Source organism: Schistocerca gregaria, chromosome 2, assembly GCF_023897955.1.
Source record: "Schistocerca gregaria isolate iqSchGreg1 chromosome 2, iqSchGreg1.2, whole genome shotgun sequence".
Lineage (NCBI taxonomy): Eukaryota > Metazoa > Arthropoda > Insecta > Orthoptera > Acrididae > Schistocerca > Schistocerca gregaria.
In genome coordinates this window covers 763,516,516-763,538,833 of record NC_064921.1, presented here as the reverse complement: position 1 = coordinate 763,538,833, position 22,318 = coordinate 763,516,516, and the positions used below count along the sequence as shown (strand labels likewise).

Below are 22,318 nucleotides of genomic sequence, written 5' to 3'. Positions count from 1 at the left end.
AGCCCTCGTATTAACCGAAATTTGGTGGTAGCAGCTCACCAGATTCTACAATAGGCGCAGATAATTCAGTCTGAGGTCCAACAGCCCAAAACTCAGCCCTCGGGTGGAGGGTAAATAGAATTACGGGGTGCAGTAGCAGTCTATGAACGAGCAGCTCTGTGTCGCACTGAGGTCCTCGTCTTGATGACGGCCATGTTATGAAGTTCGCTCTTTCATTGCAGTCATGATTCTTCTCTTCCCATATACATATCCAGCTCATTTTAGGAATATGTGCTTCGTTTTTACGTAACATCCGAAAGTTTAACATATTGCAATGAGATCAAACAAGCGGCAGAGGATAACCGCTGCTGGCCCACTTCACTTCCTCGACTACTGTCAACATCGCAGCTATAACAGCCAAGGCAGTAGCTTTAATTTACCCATGTAGCTGGCTTTGAATTGCGCAGCAGTGGAACAAATGTACAAAAAGTAATACAACATTTCTTGTTGGGCGTGCGGCTTTTGTTTAATTGAATAAGATATTAGTTGTGCCTTACTACAAACCGTATTTACTGTCTTACTAAATTAGATCTCTACAGAAGAATACTTAAGATTACATGATTGTTTCGTTGTCTAAGCAAAACATGCTGACCCGGATTGTGGAGGGAACACATTTACGTTACAACTTTACTACAACAAGGAATCGGTTGATTGTACACATCTTCAGACATCAGGGAATCGTCAAATGCGCGTGTGTATTAAGTGCATAGGGAGACCAACGCCTGAAAGCACTAATCAGGTTATAAAGGATGTACAGGATGTACGAGCTATGTGGGTCGGTGTCAACAAAATATTTTCGCATTCGGAGGAGAAAGCTGGTGATTGGAATTTCTTGAGAAGATTCCGTCAACGAAAAACGCCTTTCCTTTAAAGATTTCCTGCCCAAATCCTGATTCATTTCTGTGGCCTCTCTCCCATATTTCGGGATAATACAAAACGTGCTGCCTTTCCTTGAACTTTTTCGATGTACTCCGTCAGTCTATCTGGTAAGGATCCCAAACCGCGCAGCAGCACTCTAAAAGAGGTCGGACAAGCGTAGTGTAGGCAGTCTCCTTAGTACGTCTGTTACATTTTCTAAGTGTCCTGCCAATAAAACGCAGCCTTTGGTTAGCCTTCCCCCCCACAACATTTTTTGTGTGTTCTTTCCAATTTAGGTCGTTCGTAAATGTGCAGTTGAATTTACGGCTTTTAGGTTACTGATTTATCGTGTAACCTAAGTATAACAAGTTCCTTTTAGTACTCATGTGGATGACCTGACACTTTTCGTTATTTAGTGTCAACTGCCACTTTTCGCACCATTCAGATATTTTTCTAAATCTGTTTTGCAGTTTGTTTTGATCTTCTGAAGGCTTTATTAGTCGATAAACGACAGCGTGGACCCATTAAACAAATCGGCCATCAAGAGACTGTGCTACAATGGTCACAATACAGAAAATGGGGCACATAAGGACCAAACATGCTTATCAAAAGTCAAGACCAACTTTTATTCCAACAGGAACCGTTGTGCACAGCGACCGTAGATTGGATGGAAGGAGAGCCACACAGCAGTCAGTCACAGTCCCGTTAGTTTTTATTATGCTTACAAATCTGGATTTCTGCTATAAATGCCCCCCCCCCCCCCAGTGCATTTTCGTTACAATTCTCAACAATCTTACGCCAGTTCATGTCACCATGTTCTTACAGGTGTATAGGCAGAAGAATACAAAGTCTATCTCAGGAGAGTTAATCGACGTGCAAGCTGCACATTGTTTTTGCCCACGAAGTTTGTCGAACGTCTGTCTGCGGGCCTTTCTTTTGGTAGCGTAGAATCGGTATTGTACGTAAATGGGTAATTGTTTGATTACAGAGTTACTGAACAAAAACAAAACCGTGGAAATATGCAATAGCGTGCAACTGAAGGTAGTGTTCAACCACCGTACAAAACTTTTAGTATGAAATGCAGCTTCTAGATGGAGTGTCAAGAAAATTTATTTAACCTCCGAAGGAGGCAGCTGACAAGGTTAGTATTCGAAAGACACGCGGGTACGCTCGTCAATATGAGAATCGTCCGAGGCAGCATTAATTCAGGAGATCCAAAGGACAGCAGTGTTGTTCGTCACGGATTCGTTCAGTCGACGTGAGAGCAGCGCAGAGATGCTTCTCTAACTCCAATACCAGACGCAAAGAGATACGCTTTGAACAACAGAAAGGTTTCCTAATAAAATTCCAATTGCGCGTGTTGCTGGAAGAGTCAAGCAAGATATTAATCCTTCCTAAAACGTCTCACAAGTAAGAAAGATGTGAAAACAGGAGAAAGTCACAAATATATCACAAGAATCTCTTCTCCCGAACCATTCGCCAATAAAAAACAAAAGTGGATCAACTATTTGGGCACATGAAGTACCCAGCATGATACCCCATAAGATGGTTCGCGGAGAATGGGGTGATACAGTCATATCAAGTTCATCGATTCTACAAAATTCAGCGAGCGGTCAGTTTCAGTCTGCAAGTCTCGTTATAGTTGCCAGCGATGCTTACGACACCGTATTTAGTTTGCGCCCTTGTAGTCTCGTAAACAGCATACCTGATATTTTAATCCAGGTTGTCCGTTGTCGTTGGCCAACAGTTGTGTGTTACGCTTACTAACCGTCATTAACTCAATTTCTAGTGCTGTTGATTAAGAACGCACTTCTTGTTTTATGGAACAGTACTGGCACTTAGATCCATCCAGCGGCTTATACATAAACGTCTGCAACGTTAGGGCAATCTGGAATCTGGGTACGCTTTAATACTCATTACGGAATTCCCTCCAATTTCTAGCACTCTGTCTGTGACTACTTAACTGCAGAGTTGATATTGCTGACCGCAACAAGAAATACTGCAGTTTTAGCAACCATTTTACATCTCGCGTTTTGATAGTTGTCGGTCTGTTGGCGGGAAATTATCTATATTGCTTGATAAGGTCGAGGTTTCTGCGCTGATTTGTAGTCAAGATGAATGTGGTAAATTGAAAAGATGACTATTACCTCGATCCAGTCCTAGGCAGCTAGAAATTCATACTACAGGCCAATTTAACGATGGTTTTCCCACATTCGTCTATTTAGAACTGAGACTGTGCCTTTACCAATCAACACAAAAATGCAGCTCTCCATACATTTTCTTGGACTACAGTTTTTCCAGTCGATAGTAAAAAACAAAAATCTTGAATGTAATGCAATAAATCGATTCATGTGAACTGTAGTGACGTTTTATAGTTAGAAATGACAAAGCTGAATAAGCTTTTGAAATTTATTCTTCGTTTCCCCATTTTCATCAATATTAATTTGGCATTTTTGTTGGTATGCAGTATTCTGACTTTTGTTCCTATTTTAAATTTTCAGCTTCAACCTAACATGGGAATGTGAATAAAATATTTCATGGACATTTTCTAGTTTCATTTTACAACTCGTTCGATATCCTCGGTTCGGTCGTATGATGATGTAAGTGCAGATCCTTTAATCATAAAGGTGGCACGAAATTCGTATTAATAAAGTAAGGAGATTTACTTTACGAGTGCTACTGAAATATGAGTTCCGTTTAGGTACCAAAGCAATTGTCTTAAAAATGCTGCGTAGGTAACTGTAAACATTATGAGATACGATACGTTTTGTGTAACACATTTCAAATTTAGCTCTTGTTGTGACAAAGCAAGTTTTTGAACTGACCGAATCAGTTACACCAAAACTGTCAAGTTTTGAATCTTGAGCTCTTCGTCAAATTCCAACGGACGGGCAGCGTGGCTGATATTCAGGCCGGAAATATTGGCCCAGGTAAACTATAGTTACTCCTGAAAATTTCACTCCGGTTTCTGGAATTATTCAGCAAAATCCAAAGAAGTCTGTCCGAAGAATTGCACCAGTGACTGGTTTGAAGTGGTCCAGCACGCAAAAATACTGAGACAGAGCCTATGCATGTTTACATTCATAATTCGAAGTTATCAGGACATTCCTGTACGAGCTGTGCGGCAGAGGGCTGACTGCGAACTAGATTCTCACTATTATTAATAATAAAGGATTTGATGTCGCCTACCGCTGATTGACAGACGAAGCACGCTTCCACCTGAATGGAGGCGTGAACAAACAGAACTGGCAATTCTGCAGTTCCGAAAATCCCCGTTTGTTTGAAGGGAAGCCACTGTATTCTCCCTAAGTTACTGTTTGTGCTGCGGTATGCAGCAGTGGCGTTATCGGCCCTTCTTTCCATGCGACAAACGATCACTAATGAAAGTTACGTTGCCGATTCGGAACCAATTGTTGTCATACAGGTGGCCTTTGAGGACTGGCCCGGCAGCGAGTGGTTCACGCAAGATGGGAACAGACCACATCGCAGCGAACATGTTTCGCTTCCTTGGTGAAACCTTTGAGAACCGAGTCACTGCGTTGGATTAATGCAAATTTACTGGCAGAGAGATGGACTGGTCTCCATACTCGCACTATCTGACTCCTGATAATTTTTGCTGGATGCATTGAAGGCAGTCTACCAGAACCATCCCACCATGGCGACACTACCGGATGTGATAAATTTCATTGTTCATTCGCACCATCTCCATACTGCGAGTGATGTACATTCCGGGAAGACTGCTGTTATTGCAGTGACAGCTTGCAGGTGACGAGTTTTATTATGCACAAGTACTGCACAGCATATAGCGTTCTCCGTCAGAGTTATTTCGAAACTTCTGCATAAAATCCTTACGGGTTTCACAACAAACACACATTTTCTTGCATTCTTCTATCGATCTTAGTTTTTCAGATATATAATTTTGAAATCAGGGACCCCTTCGCTTGACACCCTGTGCCTCAATTAGACCTTTCATTAACCATTGCCACCACCTAGCCAATGGCTTTACGCTCTGACCTGAGGCTTCTGGCTGTTCAGCATGTGAACAATAAAAAACTTAATACGCTTTTAAAATGCCAGAGAAAGGCTGATCAGAATCGCACACATACGCACAGGAACACACGATCCCTTATGAGTTCGTTATTGAAATAGTATCTTTACTGGCAAATATTTCTGAAAACGATATTGTTAAACACATTCGAACATCACATTCACTTCTGTGAGTTGCCTCCCCCTACACTTCCGGAAGGCTATCATCCGATTACTCACTTTGGTACGCTCCTGCTAACCCCTGAATGTCAAACATTCAGTCATTTTAAGCTATTAGCCTGAGGAGAGGAATCAAGCACACTCATTGGTGATTCCCTTCTTCCACCGATTGCTGCTTCCTGTCAGAAATTCTTCCAAGTTTATTTCGAATAGTTATTGGAAAACCCCTACCTTAATGCGAATGTCGCCAGGCCTTAAATTCGTCTCAGACTGACTTGATTAACATTCGATATATGTTTCATACTTGGCCGGCTCTACTCCTACCTAGCTGGGAGTTGGGGCAACTAGACCTACGTAGAAGCAGACACACGGTGTAGGTACAAATGGTTCAAATGACTAAGCACTATGGGACTTAACATCTGAGGTCATCAGTCCCCTAGACTTAGAACTACTTAAACCTAGATAACCTAAGGGCAGCACACACATCTATGCCCGAGGCAGGATTCGAACCGGCTACAGCAGCGCGATTCCGAACTGAAGCGCCTAGAACCGCTAGGTCACAGCGGCCGGCTCACGTTGTAGGTCTGTTGCTAAGTAGTATCGTGATGAAATGTGCGCTTCAAGTACAGATATTTGTTAGAATAACAGGTAGTTTTCTCAGCTCACAAGAACGATCCTTCCCTGTATGCATCAATCGGATTAATAATGCTGTCTTTTGACCACAATGGTGACATATGCGACATTAAGTTATGGTGCAGACGAGAGCCTTCCTGCCGTAGATGCGCCAATGGTATGGGATAAGCTATTCACATTCTTGTCTTACTCGAAAGTGACGACTACATCTACGTCCATACTCCGCAAGCCACCTGACTGTGTGTGGCGGAGGATACCTTGAGTACCTCTATCGGTTCTCCCTTCTGTTCCAGTCTCGTATTGTTCGTGGAAAGAAGGATTGTCGGTATGCTTCAGTGTGCGCTCTTTTCTCTCTGATTTTATCCTCATGGTCTCTTCGCGAGATATACGTAGGAGGGAGCAATATACTGCTTGACTCTTCGGTGAAGGTATGTTCTCGAAACATTAACAAAAGCCCGTACCGAGCTACTGAGCGTCTCTCCTGCAGTGTCTTCCACAGGAGTTTATCATCTCCGTAACGCTTTCGCGATTACTAAATGATCCTGTAACGAAGCGCGCTGCTCTCCGTTGGATCTTCTCTATCTCTTCTATCAACCCAATCTGGTATGGATGCCACACTGCTCAGCAGAATTCAAGCAGTGGGTGAACAAGTGTACTGTAACCTACTTCCTTTGTTTTCGGATTGCATTTCCTTAGGATTCTTCAAATCAATCTCAGTCTGGCATCTGCTTTACCGACGATCAATTTTATATGATCATTCCATTTTAAATCACTCCTAATGCGTACTCCCAGATAATTTTTGGAATTAACTGCTTCCAGTTGCTGACCTATTTTGTAGCTAAATGATTAGGAATCTATCTTTCTATGTATTCGCAGCATATTACATTTGTCTACATTAAGATTCAATTGCCAATCCCTGCACCATGCGTCAATTCGCTGCAGATCCTCCTGCATTTCAGTACAATTTTCCATTGTTACAACCTCTCGATACACCACAGCATCATCTGCAAAAAGCCTCAGTGAACTTCCGATGTCATCCACAAGGTCATTTATGTATATTATGAATAGCAACGGTCCTATGACACACCCCTGCGGCACACCTGAAATCACTCTTACTTCGGAAGACTCCTCTCCATTGTGAATGAAATGATGTCTTCTGTTATCTAGGAACTCCTCAATCCAATCACACAATTGGTCTGATAGTCCGTATGCTCTTACTTTGTTCATTAAACGACTGTGGGGAACTGTGTCAAACGCCTTGCGGAAGTCAAGAAACACGGGATCTACCTGTGAACCCGTGTCTATGGCCCTCTGAGTCTTGGACGAATAGCGCGAGCTGGGTTTCACACGACCGTCTTTTTCGAAACCCATGCTGATTCCTACAGAGTAGATTTCTAGCCTCCAGAAAAGTCATTATACTCGAACATAATACGTGTTCCAAAATTCTACAACTGATCGACGTTAGAGATATAGGTCTATAGTTCTGCACATCTGTTCGACGTCCCTTCTTGAAAACGGGGATGACCTGTACCCTTTTCCAATCCTTTGGAACACTACGCTCTTCTAGAGACCTACAGTACACAGCTGCAAGAAGGGGGGCAAGTTCCTTCGCGTACTCTGTGTAAAATCGAACTGGTATCCCATCAGGTCCAGCAGCCTTTCCACTTTTGAGGGATTTTAATTGTTTCTCTATCCCTCTGTCGTCTATTTCGATATCTACCATTTTGTCATCTGTGCGACAATGTAGAGAAGGAACTACAGTGCAGTCTTCCTCTGTGAAACAGCTTTGGAAAGAGACATTTAGTATTTCGGCCTTTAGTCTGTCATCCTCTGTTTCAGTACCATTTTGGTCACAGAGTGTCTGGACATTTTGTTTTGATCCATCTACCGCTTTGACATAGGACCAAAATTTCTTAGGATTTTCTGCCAAGTCAGTGCATAGAACTTTACTTTCGAGTTCATTGAACGCTTCTCGCATAGCCCTCCTCACACTACATTTCGCTTCGCGTAATTTTTGTTTGTCTGCAAGGCTTTGGCTATGTTTATGTTTGCTGTGAAGTTCCCTTTGCTTCCGCAGCAGTTTTCTAACTCGGTTGTTGTACCACGGTGGCTCTTTTCCATCTCTTACGATCTTGCTTGGCATATACTCATCGAACGCATATTGTACGATGGTTTTGAACTTTGTCCACTGATCCTCAACACTATCTGTACTTGAGACAAAACTTGTGTGTTGAGCCGTCAGGTACTCTGTAATCTGCTTTTTGTCACTTGTGCTACACAGAAAAATCCTACTTTTTTTAATATTTCTATTTACGCCTGAAACCATCGATGCAGTAACCGCTTTATGATTGCTGATTCCCTGTTTTGCAGTAACTGTTACAAATAGTTCGGGTCTGTGTCACCAGAAGGTCTAATATGTTATCGCCACGAGTCGGTTCTCTGTTTGACTGCTCAAGGTAGTTTTCAGATAAAGCACTTTAAAAAAATTTCACTGGATTCTTTGCCCCTGCCACCCGTTATGAACGTTTGAGTCTCCCAGTCTATATTCGGCAAATTAAAATCTCCACCCAGAACTTTAACATGGTGGGGAAATCTACTCGAAATATTTTCCAAATTATTCTTCAGGTGCTCAGCCACAACAGCTGCTGAGCCCGGGGGCCTATAGAGACATCCAATTACCATGTCTGAGCCTGCTTTAACCGTGACCTTCACCCGAATCATTTCACATTTCGGATCTCCGTCAATTTCCTTCGATACTGTTGCACTTCTTGTCGCTATAAACACGTCTCCCCCTTCACTGTCCAGCCTGTCTCTGCGGTATACATTCCAATCTGAGTTTAGGATTTCGTTACTGTTTACGTCTGGTTTCAGCCAACTTTCTGTCCCTAAAACTATATGGGCGTTGTGACCGTTTATTAATGAGAGCAGTTATGGGACCTTTCTATAGACGCTCCTGCAGTTTACTAGTGTTGTTGTTGTTGTCTTCAGTCCTGAGACTGGTTTGATGCAGCTCTCCATGCTACTCTATCCTGTGCAAGCTGCTTCATCTCCCAGTACCTACTGCAACCTACATCCTTCTGAATCTGCTTAGTGTACTCATCTCTCGGTCTCCCTCTACGATTTTTACCCTCCACGCTGCCTTCCAATGCTAAATTTGTGATCCCTTGATGCCTCAAAACATGTCCTACCAACCGATCCCTTCTTCTAGTCAAGTTGTGAAACCAACTTCACTTCTCTCCAATCCTATTCAGTACCTCCTCATTAGTTACGTGATCTATCCACCTTATCTTCAGTATTCTTCTGTAGCACCACATTTCGAAAGCTTCTATTCTCTTCTTGTCCAAACTAGTTATCGTCCATGTTTCACTTCCATACATGGCTACACTCCAAACAAATACTTTCAGAAACGACTTCCTGATACATAAATCTATATTCGATGTTAACAAATTTCTCTTCTTCAGAAACGCTTTCCTTGCCATTGCCAGTCTACATTTTATATCCTCTCTACTTCGACCATCATAGCACATTAATATTGTTATTCCCTGTTGCGTTTTGCCTACTCCTACCTTAACGCGTCTCAGGAGGCGTCTTGTCGGGCCTAGGGAGGGAATTCTCTAACCTAAAAAACCCCATGTGCACTCCACACGTACTCCGCTACCCTTGTAGCCGCTTCCGGCGTGTAGTGCACGCGTGACCTATTCAATGATGCGTAAGAGTCCAACAGCACATTTCGAGCTTACCGAATGTGACAGACACCAGCTTCTCCTGGCGGTGGGCGGACCCTCGGAAATCGCACAAAGAAACCGCTAAATTTTTCACTCAGCAAAATAAACTGTCCTTTTACGCTCCTGCCTAACAAAATCGTCGGAAATCGCGACATATTAGGAAATAAACAGCCTTATATTTGAGACAGTTTAGAATATAAGTGTAATTGCTGGTCGTATCACTCGCAGCAATTTTACTCTTCATTTTCTAATCAGACATAAATCGCAAAATCTAATAAACTCGTTCCTGGGAGAGCACATTCTTATATGTAAATGATATTGAGTGTTGGACAGCATACTTTTCTAAATTAGTAAAGAGTTCCACGATCTGTTAAAAACGCTGAGATGATTATACTTGCACATGGTATGATGCGAAAATACTTCCTTCAACCGTAATCCACGTCCTTAACCATTACGCTATGCTGAAGATATCCAACTATCAACAACCACCTTTTTGATTTTGGTATCTCTTAAGAGGTCTTTTCCACTGATGCCTCACTGATAACTATAAAACAGCGTACCAAACTAGTGACAATTTTTCAACGTGCCATTGGTCTGAAACGAAACACTGTCAGCTGTAACAAAAGCAGCGAAATACGACGAAATCAATATGGCGTTTGTAGTGTTGAGTGCCTCTACCTTTGGATGTCACTTCCTAGTAAACGAAGAGGACTTTAATTCCAAGCTGTGACTTCAGACTCCCAAAGTTCTGACTAGCCAGTGCAGGTACCACGCAGACAGATCTACACAGGGGAAGTAGCTCTGGAGCTATGAAGCTATGAAGGGGGAGGGGGGGGGGGGGGGCAGCTCAGCAGCCGACGGAGCCTGCTTGGGATACATCGTGCCAGCCAGGAAGAAAACTTACAGCGGATCTTACCTCGTGTGAGGTGGGCCTTAAGCGAGCCTAATAGTCCCAGACTGTAAACTGCTTGACACAGATTACGAAAATACCAACTCATGATCTCCAAGTTGGACAAAGCCCCCTACCATCAGATGTCAGCAACTGGCACTGGCATTCCTAACAGCCAATAGGCAGCTGCACCAATGATGAATTATATGATACAAAATATGTAGGCCGGTGGCACGAAATGGGGGTTCGGGTTACATTAGTTTGACGGTACACAGAGTACGTAAGTTGGCTAAATTAGTTTATCAACCACGTCTGTCTAATCTGTAATAACAAAGTAATCGACGCAAACTGCACCTCAGAGGAGAGAGTGGCTGGAATAAAGCTCCTAGCGGATAGGGATCATGGGAGATCACACACCCAAGAACTGCCGTTCACTTCGCAACTCGATAAATTTCTTTAAGCAACTAAGTGGTTTCAGAACGCATTTAACTGCTGCCCGTGAATATCTTAAGTAAACTTCAGTGAGAGACAGCTGGTGACACTAGCATATACATGGAGACGTGTAAGGAATCGAGATGTATCCTGTGGCCTGTGAAGATTCTCTACCACAGCGATACCAGACAATAGAATGCTGCATACGACATGAAACTTACGATGAATGACATTGTACAAGTCAGAATCAGGTACGTCATTCGAGGCTGCTTCACCTTCACAGAATATAGCCTATTTGTCGCTGCGGGTAATCGCAGTCCTCAACCCCACGTGTAGTACGTGAAATTGCATCGCTCGGTAGACTGAGTGGAAGCAGGGGCATCAAAGTGTAGCTAAGCAAGTGAATTCTAATTAGTTTCAGCTATGCTAACATTTAATAACGTCACTATTCAGGAATTATACTAGAATTAGCCACAGTGGCACATCAACTATGAACAAGCACGTTTCTTAAATCCAGGCCGCAAAGAGTTAAAAGCGCGAACAACGTAAAGAAATCTAATCACCCCCAATCTTTTCACATTTCAAACGACAGAATAGTTTGAGTGTATTTCACATTACTCTTCTCAGAATTTAATGCCGCATTCGCTTATAGTTATTTATGAGAACAAGGCAGTTCTCGAGATGAATGAATACAGACGATTGTGCTTTATTGAATCCCCACTCCCCTCCCAAATATACGATATGAACATTTCAGAATCACATTTCATAGTTTCAGAGACAATAATGTGGTACCAGATATAAAAGATGTAAATGAAGGTGGTGATTCAAACCAACGATGTTTATGGAGTATGAACTAAACGTAATTATGCTCGTCGCAAGAAAGAAAAATACTACGGCTAGACGAGAGAACAACACGTTTCAGAGTGTTGAAATTGTATAAATTAATCGTGAAGCAAAGGCAAAACCACTAGCCTAAGTGTAGAAGCATACATATATGGAAGATTATTAGTGCTTTCACTCTTTAAGAAAAAGACCATGATATGGAAATTGCGCGCATTAACTTAGAAACTGATTTCAGTTCAGCTACCACTCTGAAAACTTTTTGCTTTATTTTATTGAAATAATTCTGTTTGTGGTAATATCTTATGCATATCTGCAAAGAATATACATATGGTAAAAAATATTACCCGCAACAGTTTAAAGGGAAAGGATCGGAGAGTGATGTCAGTGCCTCGGAAAATATTTCCTCACCTATCACCAACGTATGATGCAGGATGCAAGCCTTCAGGTACCACACAAGAAAAATAGCTAGATACAAAATCTACACCCAAATAGCTGGAAATTGATACTGCAGATTAAGTATAGCACCGAGCATATAGGTACTTTGCTCCTTCAAATACCCTTGAGATATTATACTACTGAAGTGTTGGAGACGCAAATACTGACAAAGCCATCAAACTTCTGAAAGTTTACCAGTGACGTGGAACAAACGAAGTAATATCGCACAATGTGAAGCTGCAACATAACAAGAAAGTACGCAGTTTTACTGGAAGCGCTGTACACACTATGGATTATAGATTTTCAAGGCTACTCGTATCACTGCATAAAATGAAAAGTAAGGAAGGAAACATTAGATTAATATATGGTCCCAGAGAAGAAAATGTAACATGGATAACTGGGAAAACATCTGGCCTTTACATCATATTTAGACAGGTTCACTGGTGCTGCATGCCAGGGACATTTGAAAAGTCTGAGAAATGCGAGTATTTATAAAATGGGCACTGGGATGATGACTATTCAATGTTATTACGAGAGGTGTTCAATACGTAATGCGACACACTTTTGGAAGTAGGTTGTTTTTATCCAGGATTCCAGTACACCATATATCTCCCACTCTTTTGGCTACAAAAGATTTTTCGACACCATCTCCGTTCAGTGCGACGGCCTTACGCCATCTTACTAGCAGGACCTGCATGCCCACATGGTACCATTCTACTGGTCGACGTCAGAGCCAGCGCGCTGTTGCATCAGTGATTATCTCTCCATTATTCACGTACTGCTTCCTGCAGATTTCATCCTACATTGGTCCAATCACAGGGAAGTCGGGAGGTTTGAGATCCGGACTATAGGCTATATGACGAAGAACAGTCCAACAAAGTTCTATGAGCTCCTCTCAGGTGCGCAGACCTATGTGAGAGCTTGCGTTGTCATGTAGAAACGGAAATGCGTTTGTATTTTTGTGGTGAAAATCACACAAGTCGTTTCTTCGGCTTCCTGAAGGTAGCACAGTTCAGAGATGATCGTTTCATCATTAGGACATACTAACTTCTACAGTATCCCGAAGACGGTCACCGAGGGTGTGGCTTTGAAGTTTTTATTCGGTGGAGATCACAATTTTATTCCTGTTCGAGGTGATGAACCCATGCTTCATCGACTATTACAATGTTCGTGAAATTATTATCACGATCAGCCTCGTAACGCGCAAGCAGTTCCGCACAGATCGTCCTTCATTGCTGTTTATGGTGGTCTGTTAGGCTGCGAGGAGATCAGCGGGTACACACACCTTCGAGTTCAACTGGTGGACAAGTGAGTCAGCGCTCCCAACAGAGACTTAACAGTTGGGCACCGAGGTATTTGATTGAGATCCGTCGATAATCTCGAATGAGTGTCTGCACGTTCCAACACTGCAGGAGTCACAGTTCGCGGCTGGCCGACAGGAGGGAGATCGGACAGGTTTTGCGCGAACTTCTTGTTCCCAACAATTCACCGTGCTTTTGTTCACTGCCAGTTCTCCGTAAGACATCCTGCAAGCACCTATGAATATCAGATGCTGTGGTTTTCTACAGCAAGCAACTCCATGAGAGCGCTCTGCTTGGACCGCACCTATGTTATAAACGACATTTTGAAGGCTACACACAGTGCCGTCACCTATCAGAGCTTCATGATACAATAGGGGCTAAAACGGGAATATTACACTATTTCCTACAACAAATCCCGAAACAAAATGTTTTGCATTACTTATTGAACTCCTCTCGTAATTGAAGGAAAGTTAAACGATCTGTTTACGAGAAAGGTGAGGTATGAACATTGTAGTAGAAATCGTCTTATTATTTCAACATTCATAATTGAACACAGATTCATCCATAAGCTCTACAAGAAAAGTATCAAGAAAGACAGAAAGTAGAAGTACAATAATGAATACACAGTTTTGGAACAGTAGAGAGGCCAAAGCCGGGACGCCAACTACGACAAGTAAATTCATTCTTCAGGTGAAGAAGAAGAAGAAGAAGAAGAAGAAGAAGAAGCCGTCGTCTTACGAGTGTTGAGTCTTAACGACTGTCGCTTACCAATTTAAAGAGCTCTGTATTTTTCTGTGATATTGAAAGCCGTGAACTTCTGCGGATGTCTTCTTCCTGTAAAATGAAACATTCAGTAACGAATCAGCACAAATGATTCTACAGTGAGGGCAAGGTGATGTCTCATAATTGTTTATTTGCTTCTCTCTAGTTGTAACCTGCCATCTAGCACCTAAGATGAGTCGCATTTTTAACTGTTACAAATTTACATTACGTTACTTAACAGAAGACATTATTTGACATTTACTATAAAGATACAACTTCTGCTTGTAAGGTAAGCGGAAGTTTTATAGTGATAGTAGATTTGGTTGTTAAGAATGAGAGAAATTTTTGAACTACTGAATTTATTGCTAGAAGTCTTATTTTTAGGCTTAAATGCAGTGATGTTTGGTGGACTTTAAGGGTAAAGCAACCATCTTGCTAATTTTAAAATCTTGCCTCAGAATTTTGTTACCTATAGGAATGCTGTCTCACTACAAATCATATTTACGAGTACTGTATATAGAATTTAGATAACTTTGTTTCAAAATTTCCTGTTTTCAAGACAAAATTTTTAACTTTTTGAAACCACTCAAGTTCAATTATTTTATTGCCCCTTTTAGAGTATAATTTGGGAACCCTAGTAGTGCACATGACTGATATTTCTGAATAACCTAGCTACCAATGCATTAGACTTACTACCAACAAAATTATTGTAAAACGGGAAAGTAGGTTATTTGTTCTTAAGTAGTATATGGGCCTACGAGCAGTAGTGCAATTTTTAAATCTTGTCTTTATAATGGACAAAGATTTTCAAATACTGCAGAGGCGTAATGCCTCATGTTGTCACAAAGAAAACAGTACTTACTTAAATCGAATGTTTGTCTTTTGCAACAGAACATATTTTTAGCAGTATCCAGCTTTGGAACGGTAAAAGTTCTTTGTTGCTATTATCACCAGAGAAAGAAAGGTCTGTTTACCATTCTTATAAATGGCAAAAACGTATTTTCAGTGTCAAAAAGCTACTTCAATGCATGTTTAATGCTAGTGTTTCATTGAAACAAGGTACAAAGGAAGTCGTTCACTTGAAAATACAGCAGTAGAGATCTCACTGGACACTTCAGGTCTTACGAATTTCGTACAAAGTGAAGCAGCAGTTCATTGTATCAGCTTCAAGTTTGTATGGTACAGTCTGATATTAAAATGTAGCGTCCTCTTGGCAGAGTTTCTACTGAATGGTAATGCTTCGCACTTACCATTGTCGAAACTGATGAGGCTCGCTTGGACAGGGACAGGGAGAGCCTCGACAGCCTCCGGAATTCGTACTCCTGCTATAAAATGACAGATTTATTAGGATGTGACGAAATACTTGAGTACTAGATAAGAGGTTTCGCATTTGTGTACTTACGAGTTCAGGCGTGCCCGATTCTCCCGGTGATTCGTCCTCGTCTGTACTTGACAGCAGCATCGAAAAGCTCTTGCTTCTTTCAGTCAGTTCCTTAAAAGTTCCTTGGTCTTCAACCTTGCCCTATTAAAAGCAAACAACATTTTCTCTATACACCGTTTAAAAAACTGCGGGCGCGCGCACGCGACACACACACACACACACACACACACACACACACACACACACTGAATGTCTATCGTTAAACTGTAATTTAGGTTAACTGAAAGTGCTAAAAAGAAACAGCACTAAAATGTATTTATTCAATGTATTTTTGCTGCATGATTTGATACTAGATTTACTACAGAGTTATATCACTGAATTTGTCTCATCAGGATCTAGTATTTGACGGCAAAAATAGCACAGTTCCATTTAAAAATAACGTCAATGCTTATATATCTGTTCATGAAGTTATGAACGCATTGCTGTTTGTGTCAGCATCATTGTTCGACTAGGTGGAAACATTACAGTAATATCTTTAACGCGTCAAAAGCAATTTGATGTAAAGTTGTTAGGGCATATACACAGGGTGTCCCGCCTAAGAGTCATCAGACAGATTTCCTCTGATTTTTCGGCAGATATTTGGAATTTCTATTTCAGAATGTGTAATTGGAACCAGCACAAACAAATACTGCTCTTTACATGTCTTATGGAACGCACAATGTCTAGTTAAAACTTCAGTTTGTTTCCTTTTATAAGCAAAATGATTTTTAAAGCAGAATTTTACGTAACCATTCGATTGAGCTGCCCCAAATCATTCTCTAGCGATGTTCGTTTTATCTATATGTATTGAAAGCTGCATTATAATATGAAGAATAACCATATTATTACTATTAATTTTTATTAATTTCATTAATATCTTTGTGAATGTCTTCATTAATGCGATACGTGCGAACAGTTCAAGATTTACGTGATATTCTATTTACAACAAAAACGGCTCTACTATGAATTAGGAACACCGCATGATGTGGACTGTTGTCTTACTATCTCAGGTAGATCCATTAACTCTAAGGATGGGTGGAAGATGTAAAGGGCAGCAGTACAACCCGATACCCCACGAACGTAAAGAATGACGGAAAATTAAAAAAAATGTTAACGATTAGGTTCTCCTGATAGTTTGATTGGATTCTATAAAACTGAGACATAGGGATTGGAGACAAATACGAAAAAACAGTGACAATTTTTTGTTTGAACACTTTATGCGGAAGGTAGCCGGGCCTGCAGGTAGTGGTGTTGTATTTAACCACGAGCGCCATCTTTGCAATGTTTCATAGGTCGCGTCAGTCGTCAGAACTGTGTTGTGTGTTGTTATGAGTGCATTATGCTGAAGCCAAGTGAATTAGAACTTGGGGAAAACTGGAGCTCTTATGGTGGGTGCTTCCATACCCAATATACCATATACAGGGAAAACAGAAGCATCACCCGCTAAATCAAAAACAGAGGATAGTGTGTGTTGAGTATCGTGACAGAAGGTAATTGCAGAGTATTGTGTCACAAAATAAGACGATGACAGCTGCAGAAGTTACTGCAGAAGTTAGTGTCGCACGCGCGAATCCTGTCAACACCAAAACACGAAGGGAGATTCGTAAATTGGGAACTGCAGGGCGAGCTGGAATTTCAAAATCACTCGTCAGTGATGAAAATAACCGTAACAGGAGAATGAATGTTGTACTGAGGTCATTAAACCTAGACTACGGAGCAATGGAAATACGTCATTTGGTCGGGTGAGTTGTTTCACACTGTTTCCGACTTGTGCCGAGTTTACATCCTAAAGACTGAAATGTGGTGGAGAGTCGGTAATGATATGGATGGTCATATCGTGGTATTCCATGGGCCTCATGCTTACTCTGAAAGGTAGCATTACTACAAAATACTGAGTCCATTTTGGCTGATCAGGTCCATTCCATGGTAAAATTATTGTTCCCAATGATGATGGTGTGTGTGTGTGTGTGTGTGTGTGTGTGTGTGTGTGCGCGCGCGCGCGCGCGCGCGCAGCTCACCTCACCTCACCTCATCCAGGACGGGTTCTGTGAGCACGAGAATGAATTGTCGCATTTACCCTGGTCAACAGTCAGCAGATCTCAATATTACTAAGAGTCTGTGTTGTTCTTTATGGAGAAGATTGCGTGATCGCTGTCTACCATCATTATTGTTATTTCAATCTGAACTATTTTGCAGGAAGACTGGTACGAAATTCCCTTGAAAACCATACAGGACCTGTGCTTATCGACTGTGAGACGACTGGAAACTGTTTTGAATACCAAGGAGTTTCCTACACGGCACAGGGCATTGTTGTGTTCATGGAGTTTTCATATTTTTGTCTATCCCCTGGATCTTCATACGAACACAAGATCACGGAGCGATACAGTGTGATAAAATATTCGAGCCTTAAGCTGAAATGGTTATTATTTAGTTTCCGTCTAATTAAGCAACTCCTGTTGTCAATAGACAGTTAATGCTTTGGAATCTATGTCCACATCCTCATAAAATCGTACATTGCCTGGAACGCCAGTGGTGGTCTTTTCATAACCAAATATACTGATTTCCGTATTCCTAGCTGTGCTGAGGCCAGGTGGTGTCTTTATTGACAGCTTCTGATTTTAGTTCCAATCGCTTCTTTTGTTGCGTTATCTTAGAAACCATTCGCCCGTGTAGGAAAGGTATGGTAAACATTGAGTCGATTGCTTTGGGACTCAGCACCCCTGACGATACAGCTGGTAGAATAGTTCTGTGACCATGAAGCCAGCGACCACACGGCTGTTATTTACCGCTTGTTGGTAGTTCAGGATGATTCCGACGTACGCTTGCGAAAATTTAACTATTGACGTTGCTGGAAGCTCGAGCCGTTTTAATGACAGCACTCAATGCTATTTTGTCAAAGGGTTTGTAAGATGAAGTATTTGGAAAAAAAAGACCAGGTATTAAATTTACGTAGTATGTAAATAACTTTACTATTGTTTGCCATATAAGGCAAATGGCTGCAGTTCACGTTTGTATGCATGAGACGTAGTCACTGAAAATTTATTGTTCTGTTATGTCAGGCAACTGTACAGTGGAACATATTTTAAATAATAAAAACTGAGGTTGTGCATTATAGAAACACACACGTTAATAGTTGTCCCTACGTATATGAACTTTCTGCAGCCACCTTAACGGAAAGTATCTCAGCTATCAACCAGAAATGAAATTAATGACAAAATTATTTAAATCAGTTTATCACCTTACTATCTGCCAGCTGTTCCACAAATACCTCCTATACTGATTACTTCGGTGGGATACTTCCAACGAAAGAAGGGGAAACAGTTTCGTATTCGTGATGCAAGTAGCTGAACGTTTCACCAATTACCTAATAGAAACCTCTACTATCCATATGACTTTTTGTTGTTCCATCAAAGACAAAACGCTGACATCTTCGTTTGTGATTTATACAAGTTTTAACAGCCGAACTCTGACAGTGTTGTGACCAACAGCAGGTGGATTATGGAAGACAAGTAAAAAAGGTTGGAATTTGCAGCCCTTAGTTCCTTGGCAGTTGCAATCCTCCATTATTTGAGTTATGGGTGGAAATAGGGAACATTTACTCATGTATCATAGAAATAAGCGTTTCGAGTGTCATTCTGAAGAGAGCTACTTCGTGCTAGCCATTATGGTCTGGGCCCCCAAGACCACCAAGGAGTACTCACGTTCGCTGCTCATTTATTTCAACCATGCTCACGTTTTTTGTTTCTTCAGGATAGCGGAGACTCACAGGCACGCTAGTTGGCTAATTCTACGAGAGGCCATTTGGGTGACCGCTTGCCTCTTTTCATATGTTCCATGTTTAGTCACTACCTGCAACAATGTTGACTAGATTTCTTACAGAGTGAAAGCGAAGTATGGAATGAATTCATGTCCGATCCATCTGATGCGTTTCGCACAGTACAAAGCTTTATCTCAACATACGCTTCAGAAGGAAGAGAACGTTCTCGTCAAGAACCGAGATCTCAGAACACGTGGTGAGGTGTGGTCGCTTGGTTTGGAGGGGGGGGGGGGGGGCATGTTGGTGATTGAGAATAATGAATTAAGTTCATTGCTGTAAGTGCTTCCAAGAAACCTAATGACGTTTATCTTCTTTTTCTTCTGTCGCCAAATTTCTGTAGTACTTTATGTGTGATAAATAGTAAACTTTTGAAAACTCAGTTGGTTAATAATGAGTAATGCATAGATTAATGTGTGTCAAACGCTGCGCTAGAGGAAAAAATATCCAATTTCTTTAAGTCACACTTAGTGGATGCGATACTGTAAGTCAACATATTTTCTTGTGAATTTCCAATGGGATGATTAGCTAATTCGGTTCGGGAGCTGCGTGTTTTGCGCCCTAAAAATAGATATAGTTTCCTCAGCACTCAGTTCGCAGCTCAAGTGAAATGTTTTCTACTGAGTGGAAAAAGATTGGGTAAAATTTTGTTTTTAATGGCCCAAAAATCCTATAAGCTCTGGAGAAAGAAACGCTCAGCGAAAGGCGAGGCATTTGCTATAGAACTCTTCTATTGATCGTCAACGCAATTTATATTTGTTAGTGATTTAAACATGCAAGTGACTTTCAACCGAATAGCGTGTGTATAATTGTAATTTAGCTACATAAAAATAATTTTCCGTGGCCCTTTGGAGAAGGTGGTGTTGCAGGATGTTCGGGAATGATGACATGTTAGCGTATGTACACTGAAATGATTTCGTGAAAATAAGATGTTAAGGAAGGCATGATGCAGAAAATGTTTGATATCAAGGCAGAAAGATATTTTAGTAATTTTTTGGCTAACGGAATACAGTGAAAGTTATTAGAAACATTTTTCATTTCTAGATTATAGTCTGCTACCCTTAGGTTAGGTTAGAGCTTTGAAGGAGAAAATAATTTCTGGAATTTGAAGTTGCTATAAGTAATTCTTTAAACGGATCGCTATACTGCACTTACACGAGGGAGATGTTAATTTGTTTTAGCTTCAAGTACGGAAAATAAAAAAATCCACTTCACGAGATTTGACCGCAAATATGACACAGCGTGGTAGTGGTGGTATATCTGTGGTATACCTGGGCTCTCCTCTAGTAACACGGGAGATGCAACAACAGTTTTCAGAAACATTGGATCCATATTTTTTCTGCGATTTTTAGAGCGTAGCTGGTTACCAAAGGAGTTTTTCTCACGAAACATGGATCTTAATTTCTCTTGCTCATTGCATTATTAATAGCAAACTCACCGTATTGGCTTTCTGACACAGTGTTTTGACCAGATGTCCTGACGACCGACTTTTCAAATATTTATTATTTAAAATACTTCGTTTCACTTAACGAAGTCCGATTAACACCGATACTTTGTACTTCTACTACATCAACTATTATTTTGTGACTGTTAGCATTTGCTTTGCAGCATAAATGCCGTCTTTAGTGTCTAACACGCCTATGTGCGTTCTATTTTCAGGTACTGACATCCTGTTTAGTTTAGTTTAGAAATATGACCCAAGTTCTCTGCCACTACGTAAGGTGCGTGATGTGTATTTAATCATTGCTGATTAACAGCCAATGCTTCAGACCTGTTAGCGTAGAAAATAAAAAAATGCATCTGACTACTGAGAGTAACATACCTTAGAGAGACACTGTAATTTTACCGAAAATTTCGTATTAATTTGAAGTTTTAGGACCACTGATGAAGGTTCTCGTTTCAGCCAGCTAGCAGTGTTCAGATACAAAACATTTCGTTGAGTGTCACAACTAATTGTCCGGCGAAGCCGCTGTTAAGGTTTTGTCTACTAATACACACCTCGTTGAGGACAATGATGTTGCTGGCGGCGTGCAGATGCTGGATCTGGTGAGTGACAAGGATGCGCGTCTTGTTAGCGAGCAGAGAACACACGCACTGCTCGAAGAGATGCTTGCCCACGTGTGTGTCCACCGCAGACAGTGGGTCATCCAGCAAGTAAATGTCCGCATCTCCATATACTGCCCTGGAACGAGATAAACGAAATTTAAACCAATCATGCTAAAACCACGGCACGTCTCACATACTTGGGTTTCAAAGCTGTTAGGAGATTGCGCTGATTTCTTAGTACAAGTGGAGATAGATCAAAGTTGGAATGCGTAACTGGTGAAACTATTGCCTAAAGTTTCAAAGATAAACATTACACTCTTCATATTGCTTAATTAATCAAATGGCAGGTAGACTAGTAACGTATTCTTATTTTGTTATTTGCGTTTCTTGCTTCAGTGCTGTGGTCTTTTCTTGTGGCAAAGAGGGGTGGGGGGAGAGGCGGGTTGAGGGCAGGGTATCCGCAACAGATTTCCAGTTTCCACCAAATGTTTTAGTATCTGTGTATTTTTAAAAGAAACTTACTGCATTTCGCAGATTGGCAGTCCACTAAGAGCACATTCATTTTGATTTATATTTAGCAATATGCCCATAAGATGCTACTGAGATAGCTACATTACAAACGTGATTTTTTTATGATGAGATGATTACAAAATAGATTCTTTAATTCTCTAATGGAACTACGTACTCCAGATATGTATTCCATTGAAGTAGTCAAATGAAGACAGGCTGGAGATTTGTCGTTTGAGTGGTGGTGTGATGGTGCAATTTTATAAGCTCTCGAAAGCAGACGGAAGAGGTTAGATGCCTGCAGAAGATATGAGTGTGAAATGTGGTTAAAATGTGAAATGTATGTACTGCGCTCTTATGCTATTAAGGAATTTTAATTTTAATTTCCGCTGGCAACACTGTCCAATT

The 22,318-nt window shown here is 41.2% G+C and overlaps 1 protein-coding gene across 9 annotated transcripts in view; it reads right to left on the bottom strand.

Moving 5' to 3' along the window:
- LOC126334984 (ATP-binding cassette sub-family C member 4-like) overlaps nucleotides 1-22,318 on the bottom strand; it is a 302,418-nt gene that overhangs the window by 68,113 nt on the left and 211,987 nt on the right. For 5 of the 9 annotated variants that reach the window (XM_049997788.1, XM_049997787.1, XM_049997789.1 and 2 more), the window contains 4 exons: nucleotides 21,356-21,539; nucleotides 15,526-15,645; nucleotides 15,374-15,448; nucleotides 14,130-14,195 (listed from right to left, as the gene is read on the bottom strand). In XM_049997788.1, the coding sequence (XP_049853745.1) occupies nucleotides 14,130-14,195; nucleotides 15,374-15,448; nucleotides 15,526-15,645; nucleotides 21,356-21,539 (445 nt within the window). The remainder of the gene's footprint in view (nucleotides 1-14,129; nucleotides 14,196-15,373; nucleotides 15,449-15,525; nucleotides 15,646-21,355; nucleotides 21,540-22,318) is intronic. The other 4 variants (XM_049997791.1, XM_049997793.1, XM_049997790.1 and 1 more) reach the window with 1 other exon arrangement.